The sequence below is a fragment of the Podarcis bocagei genome, assembly GCF_964188305.1.
Source record: "Podarcis bocagei genome assembly, chromosome: 11".
Lineage (NCBI taxonomy): Eukaryota > Metazoa > Chordata > Lepidosauria > Squamata > Lacertidae > Podarcis > Podarcis bocagei.
This window is the reverse complement of record NC_138136.1, coordinates 30,177,919-30,194,500: the sequence shown is the minus strand read 5'-3', so window position 1 is coordinate 30,194,500 and position 16,582 is coordinate 30,177,919. Positions and strand designations below refer to the sequence as shown.

Below are 16,582 nucleotides of genomic sequence, written 5' to 3'. Positions count from 1 at the left end.
TAATGTAATAAAAATATAATAAAACAGTACTATCCATTCAAAATCTTGTACCTGTTTTAGGTTTCGATTTCCTTATTTATTTTCTTTGGTGGCATCAATAGCTACAGAAGAATGCAAAAGTACACTTAAACATCTCCCACAAACAGTTTAAAGTTGTTTTTTAGAGCCAGGAAACAAAAACATAACAGTTGTGACAGGTACTCTTACAGATGTCCAGTTGATACTATCACCCCTAAAGCAGAAAGTTTTGCTGCTGTTCCTCACAAGATGCCCTTGGGGATGGTGGGTGTTCAGCCCAGTCCAGCAGCTGAGAACAGCAGTAAGTAGCGATAACAGCGCCTCTCTGTGTGCTGCACTGGGAAATGCAAGGCTTTTCCATGAATCTCTATGGGTTAAATAGCTTGTGAGAAATGTAAAATGAAATGTAACAACAGGGACCTTCTGAATGATTCTCTCCTTCTGTGGTTCAAACAAGTAGAAATATTCAGCTTTCAAGGATATGCAACAAATGTCCTTGTGAAATAATCACTTTGCAATTCCAATTTTTGTCCTACCAATGGTGGCATTTGGGGGCAGTTTCCTAATATTGAGGTTTGAATCCTGACAAGACAGAAGTACTGTTTTTGGGGGACAGGAGGCGGGCAGGTGTGAAGGATTCCCTGGTCCTGAATGGGGTAACTGTGCCCCTGAAGGACCAGGTGTGCAGCCTGGGAGTCATTTTGGACTCACAGCTGTCCATGGAGGCACAGGTCAAATGTGTATCCAGGGCAGCTGTTTACCAGCTCCATCTGGTACGCAGGCTGAGACCCTATCTGCCTTTTAAGAAAAACAAACAAACACAAAAAGTAACAGACATACATGAATAGTTTCAAACATATTTTCATAAACCTCTTTTCTTGGACTTCCCCATACCCCCCCTCTCTGCATCCCAATGTCCATAATTCAACTAGCAACTCCCAGTTGTTACTTTCTAATCTCTGTCATCTTAGTCCTCTTTTATAATCTAGCCTTGTATCCCTGTACCCTTTTACTTCTGGAAACCAGAACATTTTAGCATTCATTAAGTTTATAGTAGTCCTTAAGATAACTTTTAAATTTTCTCCATTCTTCTTCCACCGTCTCTTTTCGTTGATCACGGATTCTGCCTGTCATCTCGGCCAGTGTCATATAGTCCATCACTTTCATCTGCCATTCTTCCAAAGTAGGTAAATCTTGTGTCTTCCAATACTTTGCGATAAGTATTCTTGCTGCTGTTGTGGCATACATGAAGAAAGTTCTATCTTTCTTTGTCACCAATTGGCCGACAATGCCCAAGAGGAAGGCCTCTGGTTTTTTAGAAAAGGTACATTTAAGTACCTTTTTCATTTCATTATAGATCATTTCCCAGAAGGCCTTTATCTTCGGGCATGTCCACCAAAGGTGATAGAAGGTACCTTCAGTCTCTTTACACTTCCAACATTTATTGTCGGGCAAATGATAGATTTTTGCCAGTTTGACTGGGGTCATGTACCACCTGTAAACCATTTTCATAATGTTTTCCTTTAAGGCATTACATGCCGTAAATTTAATACCGGTGTTCCATAACCATTCCCAGTCAGCTGACATAATGTTATGTCCAACATCCTGAGCCCACTTAATCATAGCCGATTTAACTGTTTCATCCTGTGTGTTCCATTTCAACAACAAGTTGTACATTCTAGATAAATTCTTAGTATTGGATTCTAACAATTCGGTCTCTAATTTTGATTTTTCCACCTGGAAACCGATTTTCCTATCCTGTTTAAAAAATTCCATTATTTGGCGATATTGGAACCAATTTTCTACTTTATGCTTCAATTTCTCCTGACTTTGTAGTTTGAATTTATCTCCATCCTGTTCTAAGATTTCCCAATACTTCGGCCATCCGACCTCCATATTGAGTTTCTTCACTGCTTTAGCCTCCACTGGTGACACCCATCTAGGGGTTTTATTTTCCAATAGATCTTTATATCTTATCCAAACATTAAATAATGCTTTTCTAACAATGTGATTTTTAAAGGCACTGTTAACTTTATCATACCAAAGATATGCATGCCAACCAAAAGCATTATTGAAACCTTCCAGATCCAAGATGTCCGTGTTCTCGAGGAGCATCCATTCTTTCAGCCAGCAAAAAGCTGCTGCCTCATAATACAATTTTAGGTCCGGCAGGGCAAAACCCCCTCTTTCTTTAGCGTCAGTCAATATTTTAAATTTAATTCGGGGCTTTTTGCCCTGCCAGACAAATTTCGAGATGTCTTTGTGCCACCTCTTAAAACATTCCATCTTGTCAAGAATCTGCAAGGTCTGAAACAAAAACAACATTCTAGGCAATACATTCATTTTAATTACTGCAATTCGGCCTAACATTGACAGTTTCAAATTTGACCATATTTCTAGATCTTTTTTAATTTCTGACCAACATTTTTCATAGTTGTCCTTATACAAATTCACATTCTTAGATGTTAAATAAACCCCTAGGTATTTCACCTTCTTGACCACAGTCAAACCTGTTTCCTCTTGAAATTTCTCCTTTTCCATATCTGTTAGATTTTTCCCTAAAACTTTAGTTTTTTGCTTATTCAACTTAAATCCAGCTACCTGGCCAAATTGTTGTATTATTTCTAGAACCTTTTTCGTACTAGTGTTTGGCTCTTGCAAAGTCAATACTAGGTCATCTGCATACGCTCTTAACTTATACTGTTTAGCTCCGACCTGCACACCTTTGACCTGCTGGTCATTTCTTATCATGTTCAGCAACACCTCCAGAACTGAAATAAAAAGTAATGGGGAAATTGGGCACCCCTGTCGTGTTCCTTTTTCTATCTTAAGTTCCTCAGTCACGACATTATTTACAATCAGTTTAGCTTTTTGTTCAGAATATATTGCAGCCATACCATTCTCAAAACCCTGGCCTACCCCCATCCCATGGAGATTCTTCCTCATAAAACTCCAAGAAACATTATCGAAGGCTTTCTCCGCATCCACAAAGATCAATACTGCTTTAGTGTTTATATTCACCTCTAGCTTTTCCAAAATGTCTATTACATTCCTTACATTATCTGCTAGGTGTCTCTTAGGGAGAAAGCCTGCTTGGTCTCTATGAATCTTCTCCATCAAAACTCTTTTAAATCTTTTTGCCAAAATGTCTGCAAAAATTTTGTAATCCACATTAAGCAGTGATATTGGGCGGTAGTTCTTAAGTTGGGTCTTTTCAGTCTCTGATTTTGGTATGAGTGAAATATATGCCTCTTTCCACGATTCAGGTGCCCTCTTTCCCTCAAGGATCTCATTACAAACTTCTCTTAGTGGTTGAATCAGCCATTCTTTCAGCGATTTGTAATATCTGGAAGTCAGTCCATCTGGTCCCGGAGATTTGCCCAATTGCATATTCTGAATGGCAGCCTCTATCTCTTGTTCTGAGATTCTCTGGTTCAAATCCATCTTATTTTGATGAGAGATGTTTTGTAGTCCATATCTTCCAAGGAATTTATCTATATCTTCTTCATTTTGCGGGCCTTGAGTGTAGAGTTTTTTAAAATAACTTAAAAAGCAATTTCTAATTTCATTGGGTTTAGATATGTTCTTACCATCCACCTCTAGGCTTGTAACTGTATTTAGTTTCTGCCTTTTCTTCAGTTGCCATGCCAAAAGTTTGCCACATTTATTTGCTGATTCAAAAGTCTTTTTCTTAAACTCAAAAGTGTTTTTCTTAAAAATGTTGTAAAACCAATAAAAATTTTATAAAAAAAAAAAAAAAATATCTGCCTGCGGACTGCCTCGCCAGAGTGGTGCATGCTCTGGTTATCTCCCGCTTGGATTACTGCAATGCGCTCTACGTGGGGCTACCTTTGAAGGTGACCCGGAAACTACAACTAATCCAGAATGCGGCAGCTAGACTGGTGACTGGGAGCGGCTGCAGAGACCACATAACACCGGTCTTGAAAGACCTACATTAGCTCCCAGTACGTTTCCGAGCACAATTCAAAGTGTTTAATTCAAAGTGTTTAAAGCCCTAAACGGCCTTGGTCCAGTATATCTGAAGGAGCGTCTCCCCCCCCCCCCATCGTTCTACCTGGACACTGAGGTCCAGCACCGAGGGCCTTCTGGCAGTTCCCTCACTGCGAGGAGCCAAGTTACAGGGAACCAGGCAGAGGGCCTTCTCGGTAGTGGTGCCTTCCCTGTGGAACACCCTCCCACCAGATGTCAAAGAGAACAACTACCAGGCTTTTAGAAGACATCTGAAGGCAGCCCTGTTTCGGGAAGCTTTTAATGTTTGATGTATTATAGTATTTTAATATTATTTTGGAAGCCGCCCAGAGTGGCTAGGGAAGCCCAGCCAGATGGGCGGGGTATAAATAAATTATTATTATTATTATTATTATTATTATTATTATTATTATTATTATTATTATTATTATTATTATATTGCCTGAGTACCCCCCCCAAAACATATGAACTCAAGTAAAAAATAAATGATATGGTCATATACAAGCATGCAATTTAGAAAATGTCACTCATTCACTTTGAATTCATTTTTTGTAGTGGAAGAAGATGTTGGATTGATAATGATTCCAGTAGTACGAAGACGTGGGAATTATGGCTTTGTGACTGCAGATTTCATATCTAGAAGTATTTCAGCTCTTCCTGACGGTGTTGACTACAGTATCATAAATAATTCTGTCATTTTTCATCATGGCCAAAACCAGAGTTTCATCAATGTCTTAATCATAGATGACGATGAAAGGTAATGATGTTGAAGACTTCTTTGCATATGATAGGGAAATGGATAAGGAGGTCTAAAAATATATGAGAATATCCTTTAAATCATAGAATTGTAGAGTTAGAAGGGACTCCAAGAGTCATCTGATCCAACCCTTGCAATTCAGGAATTTCAACTAAAGCATCAAAGACAGACAGCCATCCAACCTCTGCTTAAAAACTTCCTTTTAAAAAGTTGCTGATAAACTTTTTTTATTGCTGTAAACAAAATTTTCATCTGTGAAGCAAACATTGATTAAGAGTAAAATAGAGAACAACCATTATTATCTCAGTCTCTTTTCTGGTTTCCTGTAAATTTCTCTTATGAAGAAATTAAAAATAGAGTTTCTATGTGTCTGTTAAATAAGCTGCAATTACATATATAAATGCAGATCATGCACTGGCAGTTATTTCCCCTTTCTTATGTCTACAGTGTAAACCACCCATAATTAATATTGAATATATGCAAATGTTCTGGTGAATTGCTGGGCATTCAGATTTTAATGATGCCTATATGGAGAGGTCATGTTTGGTAGCAAAATGTGATCTTTTCTATTGTTTCTGGAATAGAGAATATGCTGAGCAGTTTGAAATCCAGCTAATAAGTGCTAGTGGGGGAGCAGTCCTTGGGCTCCACCTAGTGACCCAGATAACTATTGCTAAGAGCGACTCTCCACATGGGACTGTCCGGTTCCTCAACCAAAGCCGAATAATTATCCCCAATCCTGATATGTCATTGACGCTGTTCTTGGTCCTGGAAAGAACTGGAGGCTTGGTGGGAGAATCTCAGGTATGCCTTCCCGCCTTAAATTAGATGTTGGTGAATTCCTTTTGTAAGGGTGCATTTTATTATGAAATGAATGAGTTTAAATTATTTTACATTCCCTCATTTTTCTATAAGATTGTGTCGTATAAGATTATACAGGAGTTGTTTCTGGTCTATGCATCTACTGAATATGATAAGATTATTTTAACCTGCATTTAGACTAGGTGGTAATTTGGCTATCCATTCCCCACCCCTCTTACTGTGGTTGTTTTTTTCTGGTTTGTGTGCTTTCCAGTTTTGCAGATTGGTGTATTGCTTGCTATCTTTTACATTTTTAAAAATAACTGATACATCATTAACTGCTTGAGGGTTTCCATGGACAGAAAGGTGGGATATAAACAAGCACATGAGTAAAATGGGACTCACTGCTATGGGCTAAGGGTTGTTAGATCAGTTAAGCCACCTGAGGTTAGAAGGACTGTGCTTCTCTTGCCAATACTCACATGGGAAATAGAGCAACTCTCCAGCCATCCTCCAGTTAATGTCTTTTGTAAAAGGTACTAGCTACCATAATTGTTCTATTGCAACTTGCTTATAATACTAACAAATGCTACCTTTGGAATTTATATATTTCACAGATTAACTGGGATATTTTGGGACCTAACTCAGAGGCAATTTTACCTGCTCTGAACAGTGACATTGGTGACCCGGTGAACGGAACCTTTTATTTTGAAGAAGCAGAAGGTGGTCTGAGAACCATCACCTTGGAAATTTATCCTCATGAAGAAGTTGAAGTTCAGGAGACCTACATTGTTCGACTGAGCATTGCAAAGGGTGAAACAGAACTGGATCCAAAGGCTGCCAGCATTACACTAATAGTAATTTTTTTAAAAAAAAAAAAAATTAATGGTTGGGTTGCTCAGTGTTTTTCCTGCCCAGGAATTGTTGAAAGCTTTGTGACATGAGGAAGCCATTCCTCCTCCCTGCATTTAAAGAATGTGTGAGAAAGTTGCAGGGATACTGACTAGCCCCACTCCCACTACTGGCACACGTAAGAGCCATGTCCATCTATGCACGTACTGATGAAGAAAGCTCCTCCTTAGGAAGGTGAATCTTAGCCGAAATAAGAGTTCCTCTTGTGTTGAGGCATTCTGGGAACATGCATGCATGCATAAAGCCCCTTCTCATGCTTGCTGCATTGGCAGTGACATGGTGTGGCCAATGTGCATATTGACCATGGGAGTGGGGCTAACCTCATGGCCCCTAGCCTCCCCACCAACACCTCTTTTCAACACATGGAGGCATTTGCAGTTGAGTGACAATAAGTGGGCATCTTGCCCTACCAAGCTGTTGAGAAGCAGGCACTGATACAGTCAGCTGTCTGGTTCTCCTGGCCATTGGTCTTCTTAGGTAACATTTCTTCTACTGTTTCTCCTTCCTGAACATGAGTGGATCAATAATTTTCTCCATTTTGGATATATTAAACTTTCCTTCCCCCATAGAACCGAGTCATTCTAACTTTCCCAACATTTAATTTGCTCTTTTTAAACATTTATGTTTATCAGCATCCAGAATTATTATTGATCATTGTTGTGTGTGAAGTCAATACACTTGATTTCATTTGCAGAATATGCACACAAAATCCTATTATCACAGTTCAGGTCCTTTGGTAATTCACATGCTGCTCTCATTGTAACCTTAACAAAACAATTAGCTGCCATGCTTAGGTTTGTTTATTTGTTCAAAAACAAGCTCAAAGTCACAGCATACAAGACTGTTGTTTGGATCTTATGCCATTTTTTAAAAGGGGGAAAGTAAACATGGAATTAATATCACATGACTTGTTGCTTAAACTGTTTAATTTTTATTTGTCCCACAAGCAAGGAGAGTCAATTATATGCTGTTGTAATCATTTTTAGATTCTGAAGTTTGGTGATCCCAATGGAATTGTGCAGTTTGCGCCTGAATCATTATCCCCAAAGTACTACGAGGAGCCATCAGCATCCGAAGGGCCACTACGTATCATGCTTTTCATAATGCGAATTCAAGGCACCATGGGGAACATTACGGTAGTTTCAACCTTTGGTACTTATTTGGTAGTTTCGACTTTTGCTACAAATTGCAACAGTGTAATCTGTAGGCTTTAGCATAGCATTCAATCTCACCCTTGACTATGAAGGTGAAATTAGATTTTATGGAGGCATCGTGCAATGTATGATAGATTTGTAAAGTTCTTAACTAAATTTTCTGAATGTTTTAGGTTTTTAAATTTACAGTATGATCACATATGACACATGGAACTGTCACCGCATGAACATCCTGGTGCTTCTGGAGACAGTGCGTGGAGAGGGCCTTGCTTCCCAAGCAAAGCAGAGAGCTTAGAAGCTCATTTGGCATTGGGTTTCCCCAGCGCTTTTAAGCTCACTGCCTTGCTTGGGGAATAAAGCCGCCTCCACATGCCAGCTCTGGAGCCCCCAAGATGCTCTTGCAAGATCTCACAGGGCTGTCTGAGTTCCCCCAAGATCTCACAGGAGCATCCCAGATTTGGCATGCGGACTGGACCTTACTTCCCAAGCAAGGCAGAGACCTTAAAAAACTCTTTTTTGCAGCAGGAAACCCCCTTTTAATATCTCCCCCTTGCTTGCATTTAACTTATGTGGCCTTCAGCCACATATGGTTGAAATTGTGCAAGTTAAATGTCCATAATAGGCAATCGTACTGTATTTCATTGTTGGAATGATTTGGAAGACTATGTCAAGCATAAACAATAAATCAGTTTAAATGTTTCTTAGAGGAATGTGCTTTTAGAGGGACATATTTAGGGGGACTGTTATTATGATTATTTTGCTACTATTCTGTGCATTATGGTTTATTATTATGCTGTGTAAATTATGTTCTTAATGTTGTACACTGCTCTGGGATTGTTGAACGGTATATACAAATCAAATAAATAATAATAATAAATTCATACTAAAACTAATTGTCTAATATGTAAAAAGATATGAAGGTCTCACCACTTTTTGAACTTACTGATCAAAGATTTTTATTTCAGGTTCACTGGGAGCTAAGTAGTGATTCAGATACTACAGATGATTTCCTTTTCACCAGCGGTTCTGCTGTAATTCCTGATGAGCAAAGGACATCTGAGATTGTTATATTCTTATTGCCTGATGATGTCCCTGAAATAGATGAGCATTATGTGGTACAGCTTACTTCAGTGGAAGGAGGAGCTGATGTGGATCAGGAGAAAAGCACTTCTGGATTCACTGTTTTGGCAAATGATGATCCCCATGGAGTATTTGCCTTGTATTCTGAAAAGCAGTCAGTGCTGGTGAAGAACGATCTGAGCCGGCACATCCAGATTAACGTAACTCGTCATGCGGGGACTTTTGGAGATGTGATTGTGGAGTACCATGTTTCATCTCCTAGTGAAGAAAGCTTAGTCACGCCAGCCAATGCAGTGGGACATCTGCTAGTTAAAGCAGGTTCCAATTTTGGAGTGAAGACTGTGCCAATACATACCCAGGTCTGTAATTTCTCTTTACCTTGTGAGGTCCTTGAAACTGAGCTGAGTAAGCAGCACAGCAATACTTTGTGACCATTGTCTATTATAAGTTTGGCTGCAACCCAAAGCTTTCTAGAAAAATAAGAGTCCCATTTTCTAGGATCAGAGTGGGGAGGTACCCCAGAGGTCATCTAGTTCAAATTCCCTGCCTGGGCAGGAAATCTGCTGTTGTAGCATCCCTGGCCAGTAGCCATCTGGCCTCTGCTTTTTTAAAAAAAAAACCTTTAACTAAGGAATCCACCATCTTTTGATGCTGTCTGTTCTATTACTGAATAGTAATGGATGGTAAAAACTAGTAATAAATTTTACCATCACAAAGTTCTTCCTTATGTTAAGTCTTAAACCACTTTAAAATGCACTTGTTGGTTTGGTTCCTGCCTGCTGGAGCAACAAATTTGTTCCACCATTGATGTGTCAGCCGTTCGAAAATCTGAAAATGGCTATTACATCACCTCTTAATAATCTCTTCTCCTTGCTAAATGCACACAACTCCTTCAATCTTTCCTCCTCTGGGACACATTCCAGTCTGTCAATATCCTTTAAGAGATTGTGGCTGGGACCTTTCAAAGGAAGGGAGGTTTGACATGTGCAGTAGGGAGGGATTGCCTGTGCATTTCCTCTTATCATATGAAAACATTGTCTCCCAAGAAAGCCCTTTCAATAGCAGTCCCTGAATTGTAGTCTTTGAAATACGCTTTTTCTATACGCAGTACTGATGGACAAAGAAAACTTGCAATTTAAAATCTTTTCTTAGTGACAGCCTGTTTCCCATGGTATAGTCTTTCATGTTCCAGAATCTTGCTTGGATACAGTCTCTGTCCATGAGGAAACATCTGCCTTGGGGCCTGATTATGCTTTCAGCTTTTTCATGAATTATACTGGGTGAGGTTTTGCATGGCTGAACACCTTGTTACTACAACAACAACAACAACAACCCTCCTTGCACACTGTAAATGATTCATTATAATTGTTTTCTGCTTATAGGCAATAAAGAATAAATACTGAGGATTAACTTAAATAGTTGTGGCTTGAATATGGCACCATCTGCCATTATTCATAATTTAACATTATATTCTATTATTCTTTTGGGAAAGATTTTGGAGAACAACATGTTTAAAACAGTTCTCAATATGAGGATTTCTTGTTTGAATGTCTCACACGTAGTTCTTGTTTCCTAGCTGATGACAAAACAGATAAGTGATTATCTCCTTTCAGGTGTTTCTCTTCCTGGGCTTGAATTTTACTCTGAAACTGAACAGCGTAAGCCTGTTTAATATTAGTGCCAATATTGTGCCTAAAATATTAAATACAACGATGTCAGTCTCTGTCCCAATTCCCAAAGAAGCTGCCAATTCTCAGGTAAGTACAGCCATGTAACATCTGTACCACCAGAGGGCAGATCAAAATTAATGCAGACACAATGTTGTTAGAATTAACTGGCTGCCATATGTTGAAGCATTTGAACAAATTATTTGTAAATGTATCAGTGTAAAAACTGGTGAGGTTTTTGGTTTCAATATGTGCTTGTATTTACTTGCCGTGCATTTAGGAAGCAGCATGTGCAAAGAGCAGAATGCAGATTTTTATGGATCAAATACTAATACATTTGGTTTTGAAAAACATGAATAGTTTTTGTTATATGGTTCCAAATTCTATCAACTGCTTCAGGAGATTTTCATTTAGATATCATTAGACTTCAGAGGAGAGGAGAAGTGACCCACTGTATCTTGTTGCCATGTGTATGTTCAAAAAAATACCTTGTGCTGATAGTGTGAGAATTAGATGCGTTCCAGAGTCAGATGTAAAAATTCTAGGGTTGTTAAAGGAGTGTATGATGCTGCCGGTAGAAGCAATACTTCATACAGGAATATTTGATCCACAAAAGTATAAATTTACTTTAAGCACCATGTGGCTGCTGCTAAAGAATAACATGTATGTGCATGTAAAACCATCCATTTCTCACAATAACAACATCTTCCTCCATTTGGGCAGGTTGCCTTTGAGTCTGTTATCTTACGACTTACAAATATTACAGCAGGGACAACCCAAGCAATGATAACTCGGGAAGGAGTGTATGGCTCCATCACAGTAATGTGGAGTTCTGGATATCCACCTGGCTTGATTCCAGAGTTCCTTCAACCAGGCAATATTACACCAGCTTCTGGTGAGTGCTTCCATTTTGCCCCTTACAAGAAGAACCTGAGATCTTCTACATGCAAATCATATGCTCTACTGTTGGCACCATCTTTTGCTTCATAGAATCTTTAAACCACAAGGCTTAGGCTATTGATGATTTTGCCCCTTCCAGGCCAGAAGTATGTTCATCACATCACGACCCTGGCTGTTGCAGTTTTGTTCCATTGGAAGAAGAAAGTTCTTGAGAACGCTGGGCTAAAGATGGCATTTTCCTGTTCTATTCCTGGCCCAGACATCTGGGGAAAAAACATATATAACTTTTATTATCTTTAATCATATAGAACTGCAAAGACTGCTCTTTTCCTGCCTGCAGTATCTGATGAGAGGATAAAATTCTTAAGAGAGAATGCTGTGTCTTGCCAGGGATATTCAAAATTCAAGTTTTTTGTTTTGCTTTTATTCATTAAGCTATTATTTATATTTGCATATGTTCATTTTATTTTAATATTTCTTAAAAGAAGAGCAACCAAGTCTTTGTAAAGAGGCATACCACCGTCCACCAGCAAAATACAGCTTTATAAGTTACCTTACACCCAAATAAGCACAACATAAATTAACTTCTCTTGATATTACCAAACCTTTGTTTTGTGATTGTCTGATGAATAGAGACAAATCTGAAACTACGATCTAATGTGTAACTGTTGTTTCTGTTTAAAAAATCAATTGTTCTTTTAGCAACTTCCTTCCTTTCTCTTTCCAGGCATTGTTATTGTTCCTCATGGTGAACCAAACAGGACAATTTCTTTCCATGTTATACCAAATCCAAGTATCCCTGAAGCATTTGCTATACATTTATCAGCTGTGCATAGCAATGTATCTGGTGGAGCTCATCTGAGGTAAGAATGGCTATTGGTCAGTTGCTATTCAGGAGCTGGACATTGGCAGTAAAAACTTTGGTCTCATTTCATTATTCAGTTACTCTTATATCCCCCACTCATCCAAGGAATCTTGAGCTGCTCACATAGTAGTCTTCCCTTTGGGAAGCTTACAGAGCCAAACCTTCTAGCTTTGCAAACGCCATTATAACTTGCCTTCCAACCATTCATTACACAGAGATGTATACATGTGCATTTCTCTATCTGTGTGCGGGGGGGGGGGGGAGGAAATACATATGAGAAAGAACACACACAGAGAACATCTCTTTATGAACTAATGTTTCCAGTACACTTAAGATGAATCCAATATACACACTCTTTTTTTCTTTTTCTTTTTTGAAAAACAACATCCAAGTTCTTAGTTGGTTCCAGCTGTTAAAAAATGGTGATGCTCTTACCTAAGTGTGGAGAAAGATTTTTTTCAGAGAACCAGAAGTGGTAAGATGAGCTGTTGCTTGTGGTTGTACTTCTTTGTCTAGGTATTCACAAATACAATTTTCACTTTCTTTTTGTTCCAGACCAGGCTTTACCGTTGCTGAAATTGAACCAATGGGAATCTTCCAGTTTGCACCTAACTCAACGAATATTTTAGTAAGGGAAGAAGCACAAATGGTCAAATTGTATGTACAAAGACTTTTTGGCTACCGAAGCAACCTCACAAAACTGTTCTATCAGACCATTGCAGGAAGTGCCAAACCACTAGAAGACTTTGAACCTGTTTATAATGGAGAGCTTGTTTTTGGACTCCTTCACACTGAGGTTGTGTTTGAAATCTTGATAATTGATGACAGCATTTCAGAAGGAGATGAAATATTTTTTGTGAACTTAACATCTGTGGAAGTTATAGCTACACACCCATTTGACCCAACATGGAATCCACGTTTGAACCTAGAGTTTAGTGTTGCATCAGTTACCATATTGGCAAGTGATATCGTTATCCATAATGGAATTTTAAGTCTTGGTCCAGCTATTATTTACACTGAAGAAGACACCGACAGCAGCATACCCAATGCAGTTCTGATTCATATTAGGAGGACTCTGGGTTTTGTGGGAAATGTTTCTGTCACTGTTAAAACATTTGGTGGAATAAGTGCTCAGAGTGGGACAGATACATTCCCTTTTGAGCTTGTCTCTGGGATTTCTAATCTAACCTGGGCAACTGAAGGAGTCGATTTTGAGGAGCTGACTCTGTCTGTTACATTGCTGGAAGGGGAACGAGAAAGTCAGGTGTCTGTCAGCATTCTTGATGACGATGAGCCTGAAGGACAGGAAATGTTTTATGTTGTGCTCTCTGACCCTCAAGGTGGAGCTCAGATTACAGAAGCTGTGGATGAACATGGCTTTCAAGGTTTTGCCACGATTATTATCAAAGGTAGGAGCTTTTTAGTGGAATCAATAAATAAATTAAACACTGTTAAGGTGGTTATTACCTTATGCTTATCTAGATTTTAAGAAGTTTTGCTGAATGTTGTATTTTTGTTGGTTTTATGCAAAGTGCTTAGAGAAAAACTGTAGTATTTCTAAATAAATAAATAGGGACATGCTGATGAGATATACAGTAGGGATGAGCAGCCCTTCTGGGCTGGGACCAAAATTACAAGGCAAATCAGGGCCATTGTACTAATCTCAAATTTCAAAGGTGATATCAACAAAGCAGCCTGTGTTAGATCAGGGCTCTCAAAACCTTGTGTTGCTCTGGCACTCAGTTTTGCTGTACTCTCTATTTTTCTCTACACTATATCTCTGTGTTTTTCTGTATTTTAATGCCACCCTAGGCCCATGAACCTTGCAATAAGTCAGACTGCCCAAAATGCCTGTAAAACACTGAAAAACTGTGGATGATTTTCTTTTTTAATGTCCAAAGTTTCAATTAACTTTTTTTAAAAAAAATGTTTTGCACTTTGATGATAGTATTGTGTGCAGCCAAATGGCAAATGGCAAATACCTTTTCACAAGCATAGTCAGTGGGATCACAATATCAAAAATATCTGATTCTAATGTAGCTTAAACCCCAAAGTGTGTGACTATGTGTACACACAACATTAGCTGCCCAGAGTGGATGGGGCAACCCAGTGAGATGGGCAGGGTATAAGTATTATTATTATTATTATTATTAATTACTGTGGCAGGATTTCCTTTCAAACATGAATATTTCAGTTTCTCAATTCATGTTATAATACCTTCTCATTCAGATTCACAGAAATATTTCAGGTTCTGCATGAATTCTTGAATAATGGAACACTGATTGGCAAGTATGTGCTTCTCAATAATTCTGGATGACCCATTTCTCACCCAGGAAATGATCTTCAGAATGGAATTCTGGGATTCAGTGAAGAGGCGCAAAGTGGCCTCGTGCTTGATGAAGATTCCGAAAAGAGGGAGGTGCAACTCATTGTTACCCGGCAACCAAACAGGTGCAGGCCACGGCTGGTAAAAAGGGCTGTCTCCACATGCTATAATGTGTGTTGTTTTGAAATCAAGGAAACTGCCCTGAGCAGAAGAGGTTCTCATTGAACTTTTATCATAAATCTTTGGCTTTCAGATGCTCTAATAGTTTACTGCAATTTGGCAAACTTGCCTCATAAATTTAGAATATGATTTAAGTCAGTCAGTCGGTCTACCAGAACTGAACAGAAATGAGAGAATTAAACACTCTACCAACCTAACTCATATACATAATAGCTGAGATGTGAAATTAATTTCCTTGCTTTTTGCACACACTTGTGATTTATGGCTTACTTCACTAAGTAAGGTGCAATGGTCAGCTGATTAGGGTTGCTTCATCTCAGGCTCAAAAGTAGCCTTGCTGCCCTCCATTTTTAAGTGGGAATCAAATCAATTGTGCTGGTGGTATTATTGCTATCATTCATTCATTCATTCATTCATTACCCACTCTTCACCCTAAAGTCCCAGGATGAGTTACAGCATCAAGCTCAAAAGCAGCTAGACTTTGTGCTATACCCCATCCTGGGACCTTAAGAAAGAAGCGCAGGCAACATATACAAATTAAATCCAGTTGGCTCCTGTAAGATGTATCAGAGCAGCTTTAGGAAGTAATTCCATGAAGAGAATGTCTTTCACTTTCTTTGAAACATTTTGCCGTGCAGTGTTATATTTGGAATGCAGGAGAAAATGTGGGTGGGTGGGTGGGCTGGCTTTGGTATTCCAAATGTATGCCTCTGTCGTTGTGTTTATTCTGGTTTGCTTTGTTGATAGGGCTTTCGAAGATGTGAAAATCTCCTGGCGCGTGACCTTTAACAGAACATCTGTTGTCCTGCAGAAGGATGGCACGAATCTGGCAAATGAACTGCTAGCTGTCCTAGGGGTCGCCACTTGCAAGGCTGGTCAAACAAAATGCACAATTGTTATTGAGATAAAGCCTGATAATGTGAGTACTGGTTATTTCAGATTGGCTGCTTAGAAAGACGGCATGTTTATCTCCCCTCACTACCCCCCTCAGGGCATAAAAAGAAATAGGGTGTAGCAAGGGGAGGTGCAGGGGAGCAGGTGCTTCCTTGCTGCACCATCAGACTATCACTGAGCTACTGGCCCTGAAACACCATCAGCTCACACTTAGGAAAGGGACCTATATACTGGGTCTTCTTTGTCATGTTTTCTGTGCAGTGACATCCATGAAATTCCACACACGTACACAAATAACTTTGGAAAATTCTAGAGCTTTAGCCATTGGACTGTTGCTCACCCCAAAGGGAAGCTCTTGGCTAGCTAGCATGCATACCCTATAGAATGAGATGAATACCTTTCCGGTCAGTTTTGTTCCACCATTCTTATAGCAGCTTCCAGGACTGCTATCTAATCTTGTAAAGTTACCTCACTTTTTGAAATTGGTGCCCATACTGTGGCCAAACAGAAATGTTTATGGGAAATCTGAAAGCAGGATTCAAGTACAGAAACACCCTCACCTCTTGTGGTCCCCAGCAACTGGTATTCAGAAGCATTATTGCCTCCAGTCATGGAGGCAGAACACAGGCATCATGGGTCGTAGCCATTGAAAGCCTTATCTTTCGTCCTCTATGGAAGTCTTTGAACTTAACGCTCAAAGACATCCAAGCTACGCTCCAGAAAGTAAGATCTTTGCAAGTCCTCCTTCCTTGCATTCTCCCTGAGTACTGCTACCTTACTGCCCATAGTCTGCCTATTTGTGCTGGGAGTAATAAAGGCTACTTATTTAGCACATGATTTAAAGTGGAATTGTGGACTTGAAACATTTTTGTTGAAAAATCAGAGATCATTTGACTGCAATTTGGGGGCGGGATGAAGATTGCATATCAAATGTATCCTCCAAAGCCGTGCTTTCATAGATTTATAGGGAGCTGAAACGCTTTCAAATATCAATATGTAGTAGAGAATATTTGTCATCGGATTTTATTTTTTTTACAT

The 16,582-nt window shown here is 39.2% G+C and overlaps 1 protein-coding gene and 1 long non-coding RNA gene across 5 annotated transcripts in view; one reads left to right on the top strand and one right to left on the bottom strand.

The window, feature by feature from the left end:
• ADGRV1 (adhesion G protein-coupled receptor V1) overlaps window positions 1-16,582 on the top strand; it is a 246,448-nt gene that overhangs the window by 106,633 nt on the left and 123,233 nt on the right. For 3 of the 4 annotated variants that reach the window (XM_081212310.1, XM_081212311.1, XM_081212312.1), the window contains 11 exons: window positions 4,564-4,765; window positions 5,350-5,569; window positions 6,184-6,423; window positions 7,465-7,614; window positions 8,598-9,071; window positions 10,326-10,469; window positions 11,103-11,274; window positions 12,007-12,142; window positions 12,700-13,553; window positions 14,478-14,595; window positions 15,398-15,569. In XM_081212310.1, coding sequence (XP_081068436.1) covers window positions 4,564-4,765; window positions 5,350-5,569; window positions 6,184-6,423; window positions 7,465-7,614; window positions 8,598-9,071; window positions 10,326-10,469; window positions 11,103-11,274; window positions 12,007-12,142; window positions 12,700-13,553; window positions 14,478-14,595; window positions 15,398-15,569 — 2,882 coding nt within the window. Of the gene's footprint in view, window positions 1-4,563; window positions 4,766-5,349; window positions 5,570-6,183; window positions 6,424-7,464; window positions 7,615-8,597; window positions 9,072-10,325; window positions 10,470-11,102; window positions 11,275-12,006; window positions 12,143-12,699; window positions 13,554-14,477; window positions 14,596-15,397; window positions 15,570-16,582 lie in introns of those variants that run through there. The other variant, XM_081212313.1, reaches the window with a different exon arrangement.
• The window catches only part of LOC308597000, a 272,467-nt gene that overhangs the window by 148,263 nt on the left and 107,622 nt on the right, over window positions 1-16,582 (bottom strand). The window lies entirely within an intron of this gene.